At 42.1% G+C, this 16,239-nt stretch overlaps 1 protein-coding gene across 1 annotated transcript in view; it reads right to left on the reverse strand.

Annotated features, from left to right (window-relative positions):
- Positions 1–14,833, reverse strand: part of dna2 (DNA replication helicase/nuclease 2) — a 25,313-nt gene extending 10,480 nt beyond the window's left edge. The window contains exons 1-6 of the mRNA XM_029698935.1: positions 14,466–14,833; positions 10,512–10,568; positions 8,877–9,910; positions 8,554–8,727; positions 415–598; positions 169–317 (exon numbers count right to left, since the gene is read on the reverse strand). Coding sequence (XP_029554795.1) covers positions 169–317; positions 415–598; positions 8,554–8,727; positions 8,877–9,910; positions 10,512–10,568; positions 14,466–14,492 — 1,625 coding nt within the window. The 5' untranslated portion in view covers positions 14,493–14,833. The remainder of the gene's footprint in view (positions 1–168; positions 318–414; positions 599–8,553; positions 8,728–8,876; positions 9,911–10,511; positions 10,569–14,465) is intronic.
- Positions 14,834–16,239: the final 1,406 nt, after the last annotated feature.

The raw sequence follows: 16,239 nt of genomic DNA on the forward strand, positions 1-16,239 counted from the left end.
CAAACTGCACGCAAAGTCAGAAAAATGGTCTCCATGAGTTCATCTGACTTGGGGGAAGTAGATAAAGTGCTTCATTGCCAAAATCCTGAAGTATCCCTTTAACATTTCCTAAGAAACTCCCAATGTCAATGTATGATGGCATGTATGGTATAGTACAATGACTCTTACATGTCTCCCAGGTAGTTGGGGCTGAGCAGGGCTTGGTTGGCCAGCAGTTGCAACCTTTCCATAGAGAAGTCTCCAGACATTGCAGCTTTCTGGAAGATTTCATGAACTATCGTACCGTTCAGCATCTGTTTGGAGCCTCCGTCAAACCGCTAAGGCAAAGGTGAGGATTACATATCATTACAATAAGGTCAGTCAATCAATTCATAAACAGATAGGATAACTGAGCCTGGTATTTCATGATCATACCTTGAACATTTCCCCCAGCACGGCCCGTCTCATGCAGCGGATCCCGCTGGCGATGCTAGTGCCAGATATGAGCACGTCAGGGAGAAGCACCAAGAATCCTGACTCCCTGTCTATCAGCCAGGTACCTGAGACACATTGGCCCTCCAAGTGAACCACATCACCCGTGGACACTGGTGTCGACTCCCTAGAGAAGGCAAGACGTACTATTATTTTCACATTAACTATATTGTTTGTCTGAAAGTAAACTTGAGCAATATTAGCCAGAATCACGTTCTAAAATGTGCAACAAAAAAATATTGGAGTTCGATACACTGTGTACAAAACATTAAGGTCACCTTCCTAATATTGAGTTCTGCCATCAGAACAGACTCAATTAGTCAGGGCATGGACTCTACAAGGTGTCGAACAGGGATGCTGGACCATGTTGACTCCAACGCTTCCCACAGTTGTCAATTTGGCTGGATGCTTGCGAGGCAAGCAACACTGAAGCATGCATGAGAGCACCAGCTGTTCCGGACGACTGTGTGATCACGATCTCCGCAGCCCATGTGAGTAAGACCTTTAAACAGGTCAATTTTTTTTTTAAATTTTACCTTTATTTAACTAGGCAAGTCAGTTAAGAACAAATTCTTATTTTCAATGATGGCCTAGGAACAGTGGGTTAACTGCCTTGTTCAGGGGCAGAACGACAGATTTGTACCTTGTCAGCTCGGGGATTCAAACTTGCAACCTTTCGGTTACTAGTCCAACGCTCTAACCACTAGGCTACGCTGCCGCCCCAGAAGGGCCAAAAGGATTACAAGGACGTGTACTCTGAGCATGCGCTGACCAACTGGCAAGTGTCTTTACTGACATTTTCAAGCTGTCCTTGACCGAGTCTAACAAAAACATGTTTCAAGCAGCCCACCATAGTCTCTGTGCCCAAGAACACCAAGGTAACCTGCCTAAATAACTACCGACCCGTAGCACTCACGTCTGTAGCCATGAAGTGCTTTGAAAGGTTGGTCATGGCTCACAAACACCATCCCAGAAACCCTAGACCCACTCCATTTGCATACCGCCCCAACTTTCCCACCTGGACAAAAGGAACACCTACGTGATAATGCTATTCATTGACTACAGCTCAGGGTTCAACACCATGCCCTCAAAGCTCATCACTAAGCTAAGGAGCCCCCACCATTTTTATGCTGCTGCTACTCTGGTTATTATCCATGCATAGTCACCTCTTCCTACATGTACATATTACCTCAGTTACCTCGACTAATCTGTGCCTCCACACATTGTACATAGCCTCATTATCGTTATTTTATTGTTGCACTATAGTTATTAGTTTTCTATTTTCTTCTGGTTTAAAAATATATATTTTTGTATTTATTTAATTCAGTTCATATAGTAAATAAATAAGTTTTAAAGTTTCTTAAACTGCACTGTTGGTTAAGGGCTTGTAAGCAAGTATTTCACTGTAAGATCTACACCTGTTGTATTCGGAGCATGTGACACATAAAATCAAATGTTATGTCCTTTGGGTGGTGGACCATTCTTGATACACGTGGGAAACTGTTGAGCGTGAGAAACCCAGCAGCGTTGCAGTTCTTGACCAATCCGGTGCACCTAGCACCATACCCTGTTCAAAGGCACTTAAATATTTTGTCTTGCCCATTCACCCTCTGAATGACACATATGTAAGATGCGGCAACAGACATGGAAGCTCTGCTTCTAGCTCCTAAGCAACATTGTTTTTTTTGTTTGTTATTTCTTACATCATTATCCCAGATTAATTTTTTTTTGTAATTTTTTTTTGTTGATATTACATACAGCCGGAAAGAACTTTTGGAAATCAGAGCAGCGGTAACTCACCAGCATTACAACCAGGAATACAACTTTCCTGAATTGGATCCTTTGTTTGTACCCCCCAGGGCAATTGAACTTATCCCAGAGGCTGCTCCAAGACACCGCCGGCAGAGAAGAGGTATTCGGAGTGGACTTCTAGTCTGACTCAGGTGGTGTGCACATCATCCACCGCTTCAGAGTATATTACTCGCTAATGTTCAGTCTCTGGACAATAAAGTAGACGAGCTCAGGGCGAGGATCTCCTTCCAGAGAGACATCAGGGACCGTAACAGACTTTTTCACAGAATCATGGCTCTTTCCGGATATACTGTCCCAGTCCATACAGCCAGCTGTGTTCTCAGTACATCGTGCAGACAGAAATAAAGAACTCTCCGGGAGGAAGAAAAACAGGGGTGTATGTTTCATGATTAACTACTCATGGTGTGATTGTGATAACATACAGAAACTCAAGTCCTTTTGTTCACCAACCTAGAATACCTCAAATAGTCACAGCCGTGTATATTCCCCCTCATGTCGATACCAAGACAGCCCTCAAGGAACTTCACTGGACTTTATGCAAACTGGAAACCACATACCCTGAGGCCGCATTTATTGTAGCTGGGGATTTTAACAAAGCAAATTTGAGAAAACACTACTGAAGTTCTATCAACAAATTGACTGTAGTACTCACTTAAGAAAAACAATAGATCACTGCTACTCGCCTTTTTGAAACGCCTACAAGGCCCTCCCCCGCCCTCCCTTTGGCAAATCAGATCACAACTCAATTTTGCTCCTCCCTTCCTATAGGCAGAAACTCAAACAGGAAGGACCCATGCTAAGGTCTATTCAACGCTTGTTTGACCAATCAGAATCCATGCTTCAAGATTGTTTTTGATAACTTGGACTGGGATATGTTCACTGTGGCGTCAGAGAATAAAATTGACGTTCACACGGTGACTAAAGACAATTACGTATTACAAAGGGAAAACCAGCCACGTCGCGGACACCGACCTCTTGCTTTCGGACAAACTAAACACATTCTTCGCCCGTTTTGAGGATAACACAGTGCCACTGACACGGCCTGCTCCCAAGGACTGTGGGCTCTCCTTCTCCGTGGCCAACGTGAGTATGACATTTAAGTGTGTAAACCCTCGCAAGGCTGCCGGCATTCCTAGCCGCGTCCTCAGAGCATGCGCAGACCAGCTGGCTGGAGTGTTTATATACATATTCAATCTCTCCTTACCATAGTCTGCTGCCCCCACTTGCTTCAAGTTGTCCACCATTGTTCCTGTACCCAAGAAAGCAAAGGTAACTGAACTAAATGACTATTGCCCCATAGCACTCACTTCTGTAATCATGAAGTGCTTTGAGAAGCTAGTTAAGGATCATATCTCCTCCACCTTACCTGACACCCTAGGCCCACAGACTATGCAATCACCATCGCATTGCATACTGCCCTTTCCCATCTGGACAAGACGAATAGGTCCCGTGTGGCTCAGTTGGTAGAGCATGGTGTTTGCAACGCCAGGGTTGTGGGTTCGATTCCCACGGGGGACCAGTACGGAGAATTTTTTTAATTAAATGTATGCATTCACTACTGTAAGTCGCTCTGGATAAGAGAGTCTGCTAAATGACTAAAATGTAAATGTAAAATGAATACCTATGTCAGAATTCTGTTCATTGATAATAGCTCAGCATTCAATACCATAGTACCCTCCAAGCTCATCAAGCTCGGGGCCCAGGGTCTGAACCCCACCCTGTGCAACTAGGTCCTAGACTTCCTGACGCCCCCCCCCCAGGTGGTGTAGGAAAAAACACCACTTCACTGATCCTCAACACTGGGGCCCCACAAGGGTGCGTGCTCATTCCCCGCTTGTACTTTCTGTTCACCCATGACTGCGTGGCCCCGCACGTCTCCAACTCAATCATCAAGTTTGCAGACGACAACAGTAGTAGGCCTGATTACCAACAATTACGGGACAGTCTACAGGGAGGTGGTGAGGGCCCTGTCGGAGTGATGCCAGGAAGATAACCTCTCCCTCAACAAAACGAAGGAGCTGATCATGGACTTCAGGAAACAGCAGAAGGAGCACGCTCTTATCCACAGACAGGACCGTAGTAGAGAAGGTGGAAAGCTTCAAGTTCCTCAGCGTACACATCAATGACAATCAGAAATGGTCCACCCACACAGACAGTGTGGTGAAGAAGGTGCCTCTTCAACAGTGCATCTTCAACCTCAGGAGGCTGAAGAAATTTGGCTTGGCACCAAAGACCCGCACAAACTTTTACAGATTGAGAGGATCCTCTTGGGTTGTATGACCACCTGGTATGGCAACTGCACCACCCACAACCACAGGGCTCTCCAGGGGTGGTACGGTCTGCCCAAGACATCACCGGGGGTACACTGCCTGCCCTCCAGGACACCTACAGCACCCAATGTCATAGGAAGGCCAAAAAGATCAAGTACATCAACCACACGAGCCACAGCCTGTTCACCCCGCTACCATCCAGAAGGTGAGGTCAGTTCAGGTGCATCCAAGCTGGGACCGAGAGACAAAAACAGCTTCTACAGTATCTCAAGGCCATCAGACTGTGAAATAGCCATCACTAGCCGGCTACCAACTGACTACTCAACCACGCACCTTAGAGGCTGACGCCCTATATACATAGAGTTGGAATCACTGGCCACTTTTATAATGGAACACTAGTCACTTTAATACTGTTTACATACGGCTTTATTCATCTCATATGTATATACACTGTATTCTAGTCAAACAATGCCACTCCCTGAAATGGCTCGTCCTAATATTTAGATATTTTACTTAAAAATGTGTGTATTGTTAGATACTGTTGGAACACAAGCATTTCACTACACCCGCAATAACATTTTAAATGGAAGCCTCTCCAACACAATCCAGGTAGAGTAAAGCCAGTGTGTCTATGTATGCGGATGACTCAACACTATACATGTCAGCTACTATAGCGACTGAAATGACTGCAACACTCAACAAAGAGCTGCAGTTAGTTTCAGAGTGGGTGGCAAGGAATAAGTTAGGCCTAAATATTTCTAAAACCATTGTAATTTGGACACATCATTCATTAAAACCTAAAACTCAACTAAATCTTGTAATAAATAATGTGGAAACTGAGCAAGTCTGCTTGGCGTAACCCTGGATTGTAAACGGTCAATGGTCAAAACATATTGACACAACAGTAGCTAAAACAGGGAGAAGTCTGTCCATAATAACGCGCTACTCTGCCTTCTTAACACTATCAACAAGGCAGGTCCTACAGGCCCTAGTTTTGTCGCACCTGGACTACTGTTCAGACGGCTGGTCCTTGGACGTAAACAGAGCTAATAATAAGCATGTCAATCTCTCCTGGCTCAAAGTGGAGGAGAGATCGACTTCATTACTTGTATTAATGAGAGGTATTGACATGTTGAATGCACCGAGCTGTCTGTTTGAACTACTGGTGCACAGCTCGGACACCCATGCATACCTAGGGCCCTATGATTTCCGCGATGCGGAAAACTGGGACGGAAGAGAGGAATTTTCTATAATTTGGCTGAAATTGATTCAAAAAATAAATCAAAAGTAGGCCTAATTATTGTAGTAACCTAAATGACAATTAGGTTACTAAAAATAAAATTACTGACAAGTAGGCCTAGAGAAATACTTCCGTTTTCGATTGGCGTGTTTTGAGAGGGGGGGGGGGGGGGGGTCGGTCAGGCGTAGAACCCTTACGTCACCTCACAATTTGGCTGTCACTTTGAGAAACATGTCGAAGAGGCCGTCTATGACGGCCAAGAAGTAAACTATGAGTCAGGCGATAAGCTGTTTTGAAAATCCTGTCAGCATACTATTGATTGGACACGTAAAAATGTGTGATGACCACTTAAAATCTAAAGCCCATGTGAAGAACAAGGAAAAGCACTGTGTTAGCCAGAGCATGCCTCTTCAAACTACCATTACTAGTGCAAGCGCATCAGCCGATTTAAGACAATTTATATCAGGACTTTGGAGTCTGACATCCCCTTAGAAAAGCGAAGAAAGCTACGGCTGTTTCTAGTGAAGCATTGCAAACAGGGAGGAGCGTTGCCCAAAAATGAGAGCAGCCTCGGTCAAACTCACCTGCCCTGTGTATTCAACCAACATATGACTGCCGTTCTACAGAAGATCCGTGGGAAGAAGTTTGGGGTGGTTGTTGACGAGACAACAGATGCAAGGGATTGCAGCGTTCTAATCATTGTCATGGTGAGTTCATTTAACAGCCTATTGATATACCGTTGCATTAGCCTACATTTACATTCTGCAATGTGAATTTTCCGCATGCAAATTGTGATATTCCAAACAACGAGCTACCGTGGTGAAATATAGCGATGTATGTCAGCAGCTGTCTGCCTCTCCATCTAGCTAACTATCGCTGTATCTATATTGTGTTTACACTTGAAATAACTTACTTTGCCAATTATTTTAGGTTAAAACAGTTTTCCTTATCTTTCATTGCAGGTGTTGAAAACCAGTACTTTCTGGTGGATGTCATTTTCATGGACAGAAGCACCTACTCAACGTTTTCACAAGCTATACTAGCCTCCCTCCACAGCAACGATCTGAACCTGAAAGATGCCTGGGCAGTGGTCACAGATAATGCCTCCTACTGCCTGAAGACATACAAGGAGGTTCTGAAAGGAGGGATGACCAACAGTATCCATGTAACCTGTCTCTGCCATGTCATCAATCTGGTGGGTGAGACCTGGCAGCACTACAAATAATTCTGAAGTTGCATCACTTGTGACATGGATGAGATGTCTTCTTCAACAGCCTAATACACAACTGAAACCCATGGCAAGCCCATCAACAGAGCTCAGTGAAGAATGGATTGCCTATCACCACTGTGTGTCCAGGGAGCCCTCACCTGCTTTGGAGCTTGCTGATTACTGGAGGGGCCTGAGTGCGAGATTCCCAAGAGTTGCAGAAGTGGCAGTGCCCTACATCTACTTCCCACTCAGTTTAGTCAACAGAGGAGTTTCAGCAAATACAAGACTCTACTCACAGACAAGCGAGAGGCACTCACCGAGCTCAACAGAGGCTGACAATCATGTACTTCAATGGAGATATCTGTGATAGATGGAAAACTTACAATGGACAGACATAGGAGCTCAGAAGGTAGTTCAATAGGTTTTGCCTATTGCTGCATTATTGCCTAGATTCTTGCATGAATCTTTTTTTTTCCATTTACAAGTTAAAATAAAGTGCTTCACAAGAGTTACAAAAAATAAACGCATTTTCTTTACATAAGTATAACTCTAGGTTTTGCCTATTGCTTGCTGCATTGTTGCCTAGATTCTTGCATTACTTTTTTCATTTATAATGAAAAACTTAGTAGAACTCTATTGAAGCACTTGCCTTGATAAAAAAAATTGTGCAATGATGTGTTGCATCATTACAAATTTACTGTTATAGATCTTATTAAAATTGACATTTTATTCATTCACATTATTAGAAACTCTTTGATGATAAAATTAGCATAAAACACAGAATACAGATTTTTTTTTTTACAGAAAAAACAGAATTTGGGGAGATTTTTTTTTTTACGTATTAGATAAGCCCTACATACCCCACAAGACATGCCACAAAAGGTCTCTTCACAGTCCCCAAGTCCAGAACAGACTATCGGAGGCGCACAGTACTACATAGAGCCATGACTACATGGAACTATATTCCACATCAAGTAACTGATGCAAGCAGAAACATTTTATATATATATAAAAAAGATAAAAATACACCTTATGGAACAGCAGGGACTGTGAAGCAACACAAACATTGGCACAGACATGCATTCACACACGATAACATACGCACTACAAACACACGTTCATTTTGTACTGTAGATATGTGGTAGTGGTAGAGTAGGGGCCTGAGGGCACATAGTGTGTTGTGAAATCTGTGAATGTATTGTAATGTTTTTAAAATTGTATAAACTGCCTTAATTTTGCTCAACCCCAGGAAGAGTTGCTTCTGCCTTGGCAGCAGCTAATGGGGATCCATAATAAACACATCTGCTAAATGTGTATGTGACAAATAACATTTGATACACAAGCCATGTCTTAAGGCTTAAAAATAACTTGTTAACCTGTCTCCTCCCCTTCATCTATACTGATTGAAGTGGATTTAACAAGTGACATTAATAAGGGAACATAGCTTTCACCTCGATTCACCTGGTCAGTATGTGTCATGGAAAGAGCAGGTGTTAATGTTTTGTCCACTCATTTAGGTATATAAAATAATGTATTGTGCAGAAAATTACCATCCATCCTTCAGAATACAGATCTCAGTAGGATGGGAGGTCTTGGAGGCAGTGATGGTCAGATGTTTCTCCGCAGAGCCACGAGCACCGTGGACCTCCTGCACATCTAGTATCCAGTAGCGGTTGTGCAGCCCAGTGGTCAGAATAACATGGTCTGGGATGCCTTTCTTTTGACTGGTTAGTGAAAAACAACAAAAGGGTAATTTCATATGCACAAATATCACTCCATACCAGAAAAAAGGCATTTCAGGCATATAAAAAAAAATTCATTCAATTTTTTGTTGTTGAGTTGATGACTAGTAAGTTAGATGTGCTCATCATACCCAGCATTGGATTTCTCCTCCTTAGTGTTACTGAAGCTCTCTTCCATTTTGTCATCAAACCAGTTGTCCTCCAGCCCCTCCAGGTGGTCTTCTGATGTTACTGCTTTCCCGTCAGTGCCACGGTCTCTGAAAGCACTGCTTTCAACTTCCATTAAGCTCTTATTGGGATTGGGAAGGCTAGTTTTTACACTACTAGGCTTCTCAAAGCTAGTGAAGATCACACGCCCACCGCTTGTATTCAAGTCTTTGAGGCAGCTATTATATTCTGTGGCATCTTTCTGTTCTGTAATGACAGTAAAAGCACACTCCTCTTCACATTCACTCAAGCTGCTGGGGAGAGAGCTCTCATTAGAGGACAAGGACGAAGCTCTTTTGACAGACAGTGGCTTTAATGATGGCATGACGTTTCTAATCTTCTCCTTGGCTCCTGATTTCAATACACTGTAACCTAAGTGTATCTGACCAGCCTTGGATGGCTTTCTGCCATTCACAGCTAGGCCTGTGTCCTGCTGGAATTTAGTACCTTTGGAGTTTTGAGTGTCACCAATGACCTGCAAGCATTCGCTCAGGAAGTCCTCTCCATGAAGGAGAGGCTTCCGCAGAGGGCTAATGGAGGGCCTCTTTACTGACATGGTTTTCGGACGCTTGGCAACCTGCACGTCATCGGGACTGAACAGTCTTTTCACAGAGCAACGTTGTGTGTTACTGTTCTTGGTGCTCGTCTGTACCTGAGGTGGGGAACTGATCTTACTCCTCAGGGAGAACATAGCTGCCTTGGGAGAATTTTCCCTTATTAAGCTGACCCCTCTGGAGCACGGTCTGCGGCAGATAGGAGAGAGATGCCCATCTTCAGGCTTTCTGGCAGGGTGAGAGGTTCTGATCTGGCTGTCGGGGGTCTCTGGGACAGATAAGAGGTCAAAAGACAGGGGAGAATTTTCAATGCCCCCCAGGACACTGCGCTGGTTAGAGGTGACATTTGAGGAGTCCGTCTCAGTTATGCTGCATATAGTTCTCTTTGAGGGAGGCGTTGACTCCTGAAACCAACACAAGGTCAGACTTAAGTTTGTCAACAATTGTACAGAGTGAGGATAATTCAATAACAAATGGTAAAGGCGTCAGCATGCTTCAGTTCAGTTGGTGCCTAGCCAACTCTGCTAGCCGAACGAGTGTGCTCACATGCTCCCTTAAAAAGCAGCAATAGTAACGTCCATTGAGACGCCATAGCCAGTATACACTTCTTCTAAATAGTCAGAATTAATCTACCTCAATAAATCTGTCATTAATTTTGACGTTTTTGCAGAAGATCTTAGTTGAATGTAAAATTGCACAATTAAAATGCTTGGTGCAGTTATGAAAAAATGTGCATAAAACAAGTCGTCTCTCATTGAATGACAAAGACTATTGAAGAATCCCTACTGTTGACCAATCACCGAGGAAGGGGAGTAGGCTTTCTCTGAAATTCTGCTTGCCTCCAGAAAAAATGTGCGCCCAAAAAAGCCGAATAAAAACTCACCTTAGTCCAAAAGGAAAAGGAAAATATCATAGTATATGCAGCACAAACTCTACCGAACTGTTCCGGAAGCATGCGGACGTCTTAACGCAAAGGACAAGGCAATTGGGGGGGGGGGGGGTCACCTTGGGCTTGTTTGAGTAGAAAAATGAAGAGAGTGTCTTCTGATGGCCGCCAATTACCTATCGTTGGGACAAAGTACAACAAATTAGCATAGAGCCTTTGTGGTGTTAGGGTAAAGGGGGATACCTAGTCAGTTGTACAACAATGTATGTCTTTCGCATTTAACCCAACCCCTCTGAATCAGTTATCATATCGTAACGAGACAAAATACCGACAGGAAAGTATTAAAAAGATTCGGTAAAAAAGCTGGTACTAGTGCGCTCAGACGTCTATCACCTAAAGTATGTGCAAAATCATGTAAACGCATGCACGAGCTGCTAGTATGTATGAATTTCATGCATGCATTTACATTGTGTGTGCATGCTTCAGGTGAAATCTGAATGCACTACCAGCATTTTGAAAAGTATGTTTGGTAATACTTTTCTTGTGGATATTTTGTCTCAAATTTCCAGCAGCATTTTTTATTTCACATTTACTTAACCAGGCAGGCTAGTTGAGAGCAAGTTCTCATTTACAACTGCGATCTGGCCAAGATAAAGCAAAGCAGTGCGACACAAACAACAACACAGTTACACATGAAATAAACAAACATACAGTCAACACAATAGAGAAAGTTTATATACAGTGTGTGCAAATGAGGTAGGATAAGGGGGGTGAGGCAATAAATAGACCATAGTGGCGAAATTATTACAGTATGGCAAATTAAACACTGGGGTGATAAAGGTGCAGAAGATGAGTGTGCAAGTAGCGGTACTGGGGTGCAAAGGAGCAAAATAAATAACAATATGGTGATGATGAGGTAGTTGGATGGGCTATTTAAAGGCGCAGTGATCTGTGAGCTGCTCTGACAGCTGGTGCTTAAAGCTAGTGAGAGAGATATGAGTCTCCAGCTTCAGAGATTTTTGCAGTTCGTTCCAGTCATTGGCAGCAGAGAACTGGAAGGAAAGACGACCAAAGGAGGAATTGGCTTTGGGGGTGACCAGTGAAATATACCTGCTGGAGCATGTGCTGCGTGTGGGTGCTGCCATGGTGACCAGTGAGCTGAGATAAGGTGGGGCTTTACCTAGCAAAGACTTATAGATGACCTGGAGCCAGTTGGTTTGGCAACAGATACGAAGCGAGGGCCAGCCAACGAGAGCATACAGGTCGCAGTGGTGGGTAGTATATGGGGCTTTGGTGACAAAATGGATGGCACTGTGATAGACTACATCCAGTTTGTTGAATAGTTTTGATGTCTTCACTATTATTCTACAATGTAGAAAATAGTAAAAATTAAGTTAAACCCTTGAATGAGTAGGTGTCTAAACTTGACTGGTACTGTAAATATAAAGGAAGAGAAGCTTAGGCCTAACCCCAGAGAGAGTATTGCTGGTGGCATGCTACGACACAGACATGCATTTCTTTATCTCAGATGGCTACTGCGTCTGCTCTACAGATAAACGTACAGGAGGAAGCCAATTTGAAAATTTTCTATCAGAATATTTTTTTTTATAAAGATAAGCATTATATTGTTAGATTATAGGAGTAACTCTTGTAAGCCTGATACAGAATTCCTCACCTCAAGTTCAACTGTCAGAGTTAGCTGGAGTGCCAGAGCACATTGCCTTAATTTCATAGGCCCACAGTAGCTAAAGTTTAATAATAGCCATACCAAACCTTGACAAACATTTATAAACTTTATTAGGGTAATATCAAAAGTCAAGCAATTGTTTCTAAGTAAATTATAAACTGGGTGATTTGAGGCCTGAAAGCTGAAAGCCGTGGTATATCAGACCGTATACCACGGGTATGACCCAAAAAATATTTATGTTGGTAACCAGTTTATAAAAGCAAAAAGGCACCTCGGTGGTTTGTGGTATATGGCCAATGTACCATGGCTAAGGGCTGTGTCCAGGCACTCCGCATAAGAACAGCCCTTAGCCGTGGTATATTAGCCATATGCCACACCCCCCTCGGGCCTTATTGCTTAAATAATGCTCAGTTTACATTATGACGCATTTCATTAAGCCATATAGCATCTACACCTCCTCGGGCCTTTTTGCTTAAATATAAATCAGAAGAGAAACTGTAAACAAGGTAAACACACACATTACCCTGCGCCCAATAGGGAAAAAAACAACCCTCCCCAAAGCAAAAACAAACAAGTTTGACTACCCTTGGATCACCCCTCCCCCAGTAAATTTTGATATTTTGCTTACTGTTGCAGTTTTGCACAGATCCATACATTTATGAGTTCCTCTATCGACAAACCAACACTTTCAGAGTTAGGCTTATACACAGGTGTTCGGAGAATGCAAGCCGTTTAGCACAGGTGGTCACCTCATGTTCAGTCTGTTTTCCATTAACATGTGCTGTAAAATCGATATATGGCCATATGGGTACACTCACCCTAACAAGGTATGTATCAATTATTTTGATTGAATTTGTGTGTGTGTGTGTGTGTGTGTGTGTGTGTGTGTGTGTGTGTGTGTGTGTGTGTATGTATGTATGTATGTATGTATGTATGTATGTATGTATGTATATATATATATATATATATATATATATATATATATATATTAAAAATACAAACAACTTACAGATGCACACAATTAAGTGATAATGCCTGAGTGTTGCAAACTGTGCCAAGATATCTTCCAAACGCAGGCTTTGAAAGCATTATCACTTATACAACTGGTTACCAACATATTCAAATAATGATAGACATATTTTCATTAAAAACATTATTTTGATATATGTATTCATACTACTTCATCCTTCCACAAGATATAGTCCCAAACCAAATATAGGTTTGCTACCCTGGTCGTTCGTTCTATTGGTTCGGTTGCCAGACACAACCCAGTCGTTCAGTCTTTTTGTTCTGTATCTTTGGATGCGACCCAGTCGTTCGTTTTAAATGTTTTATTGCCATACTGGTTGGCAACGTTCTTATCCCTTGCTTGCTAGCCAAATACGGCTAATTTACAATTACGTCAAAACAGAGCAGACTGAATAACAACAGTATCTGCATTTGTTTAAACTGTTTTCTAGTGACATTTATTTGGATCCATCCATAAAAATGATGGCAGCTGATTCATGATTTCGACTGGCTGAGAAACGCTGCCTGCCTCGCTCTCGTCCCAACCATGTTCATTACCGTGGGACAGCTAGAGATCGAATTTGAATATTGAAACAATGTTGCAAATGTCGGAGATAGACAGCAAGGTCTAGGAAAAACGAACGGTTAAACTGAGACACCTTGTGCATATTCTAAAACATGGGGGTGTAGTGGGATATCCAATGGGCTGGACGATTCTCTTCTCATCTTTGGTCTACATCCTAGACCTTGCTGTCTATCTCCGACATTTGCAACATTGAAACAAATTCGATCTCTAGCTGTCCCATAGTAATGAACATGGTTGGGACGAGAGCGAAAATGCCTGCGGTAACTTGTGGAAGACACCGGCTGGAATGCACTTTTAACCAATCAGCATTCAGGATTATACTCCCCCGTTGTATAACTCAATTACAAATCATTAGATTTTTCCATCGTGTTAATGATAGCGGATTCATTTACTTTAATATAATTTTTTTCAAGATGAGAAGAGAATCGTCCAGCCCATTGGATATCCCACTACACCCCCATGTTTTAGAATATGCACAAGGTGTCTCAATTTAACCGTTCGTTTTTTGAAAATAATTTCTTGCTGATATGAAAAGGTCCTTATGCTTACAAAACCATACCAAGTGACGCGTGTTAATGTTCAGACTGAACTTCTGGGCTTTTAACAAATCTCCCCCATACAGAAGACGACTTAGCTATGCGATTTAGCTATGTGATTTAGCTGTGTGTAATGTAATGGAACTGAGAGTCATGAAGAGCTAAGGGAAACCCTGCCAGCTAGCGAGCTAACGTTACGTATTAATGTGACAAGCTATTACTTTTACATGCATCATAAAAAGGTGCAAATACTCACAGAGTTCTTCAACTTGGTCCTCTGCATTGTAACGTTAGAGATCTGACGACGTGGAGGATAGCTAACTTAGATGACTAGCTTTAGATAGCTGAAGCTAACCTGAGTGGCTAAATTACTTTAGTTAACGTTATTGGTTTTAGTCAACGCAAGCTTACATATTTCGTTAGCTAGTTCCTAGCTGGAAATGTATTACTTCACTAATCACACATATTTAAAGGTAGCCAACATCGTCAAAAGACTTGGCTAGCTAGCTATTTCAGGTTATTTCATTCATTGTCAGCTATGTATTCCTTCTTATTTTTCGCGCTAAAAGCATTAATAGTAGTTAGAATCAAGACACTCCCACTCCATAATATTTTCTTCTTCTTCTATGAGTTTTATGGCAGACTACAAACCAAAACGGTGTATTACCGCCACTAACTGGACGGGGTTGAAAAAAACAAGGTAAAAACGAAACCAATACGTGATATGGAAAATGTACCCAAAATAAAACAATAAAACAAATACATTGACAAAACCAAAACCCCCAAAGCTCCCACTTCTTCCTTACCTCAAATCTTCATATCTCCCTTCTCAGACTCTATGACCTACGAGGTTGGTACAGCTTGTGAAAATAGTCTATGGAACTCCACCACCGAGAAGTCTTTCAGTCCCAGGAACCGTTCTGCCACATCCACAATGATACTGTATCTATTTTCCTGGACTTCCTCTCCACCTTGGCAGTGCCATTAATCACCATAGCTATAAAGGCCACAGTGTCCACATTCTTAACTGTACTCCTAACATATATTGCAGTGGTTCCCAAACCGTGACACAACTTGATGGGATAAAAGATTATGTGGCACACCAGAACTTTTCCGAATAATTTATTTAGTGGTAATAACCTCCATCTCATCTGATCCATACAGCAAACCATCAATTTCCGGTGAATTTTCTTTCAGAGATTAAATAGGGGTTATTTTCAAGTATTTTCATATTTCCTTAGGCCTACTCATGATGGTTAATTTGTGTGTACAGTGCCTTCAGAAAGTATTCACACCCCTTGACTTTTTCCACATTTTGTCGTGTTACAGCCTGAATTTAATTAACTTTAAGGTCCCTCAATCAAGCAGTGAATTTGAAGCACAGATTCGACTACAAAGACAAGGGAGGTTTTCCAATGCCTTTTAAAGAAGAGCGTCTATTGGTAGATGGGTAAAAAAAAGAATAAAAAAATAAAAAGCTGACATTTAATATCCCTTTGAGCATGGTGAAGTTATTATTACACATTGGATGTGTATCAATACATCCAGTCGCTACAAAGATACAGGCGTCCTTTCTAACTCAGTTGATGGAGAGGAAGGAAACGTCTCAGGGATTTCACCATGAGGCCAATGGTGATTTTAAACCAGTTACAGAGTTAAATGGCTGTGGCAGGAAAAAACTGAGGATGGATCAACAACATTGTAGTTTCTCCACAATACTACCGTAAATTACAAAATGAAAGGAAGGAAGGCTGTAGAGAATAAAACAATTTCTCTAATATGCATCCAAAACAAAGCACTAAAGTAATACTGCAAAACCTTTGGCAAAGAAATTCACTTTTGGTCCAGAATACAAAGCATTATGTTTGGGGCAAATCCAACACAACACATCACTGAGTACCACTTTTCATATTTTCAAGCATGTTGGTAGTTGCATCATGTTATGGGTGAGCTTGTCATAGGCAAGGACTAGGACGTGTTTTAGGATAAAAAGAAAAGGAATAGAGCACAGGCAAAATCCTAGAGGAAAA

The sequence above is a fragment of the Salmo trutta genome, chromosome 18 (assembly GCF_901001165.1).
Source record: "Salmo trutta chromosome 18, fSalTru1.1, whole genome shotgun sequence".
NCBI lineage: Eukaryota > Metazoa > Chordata > Actinopteri > Salmoniformes > Salmonidae > Salmo > Salmo trutta.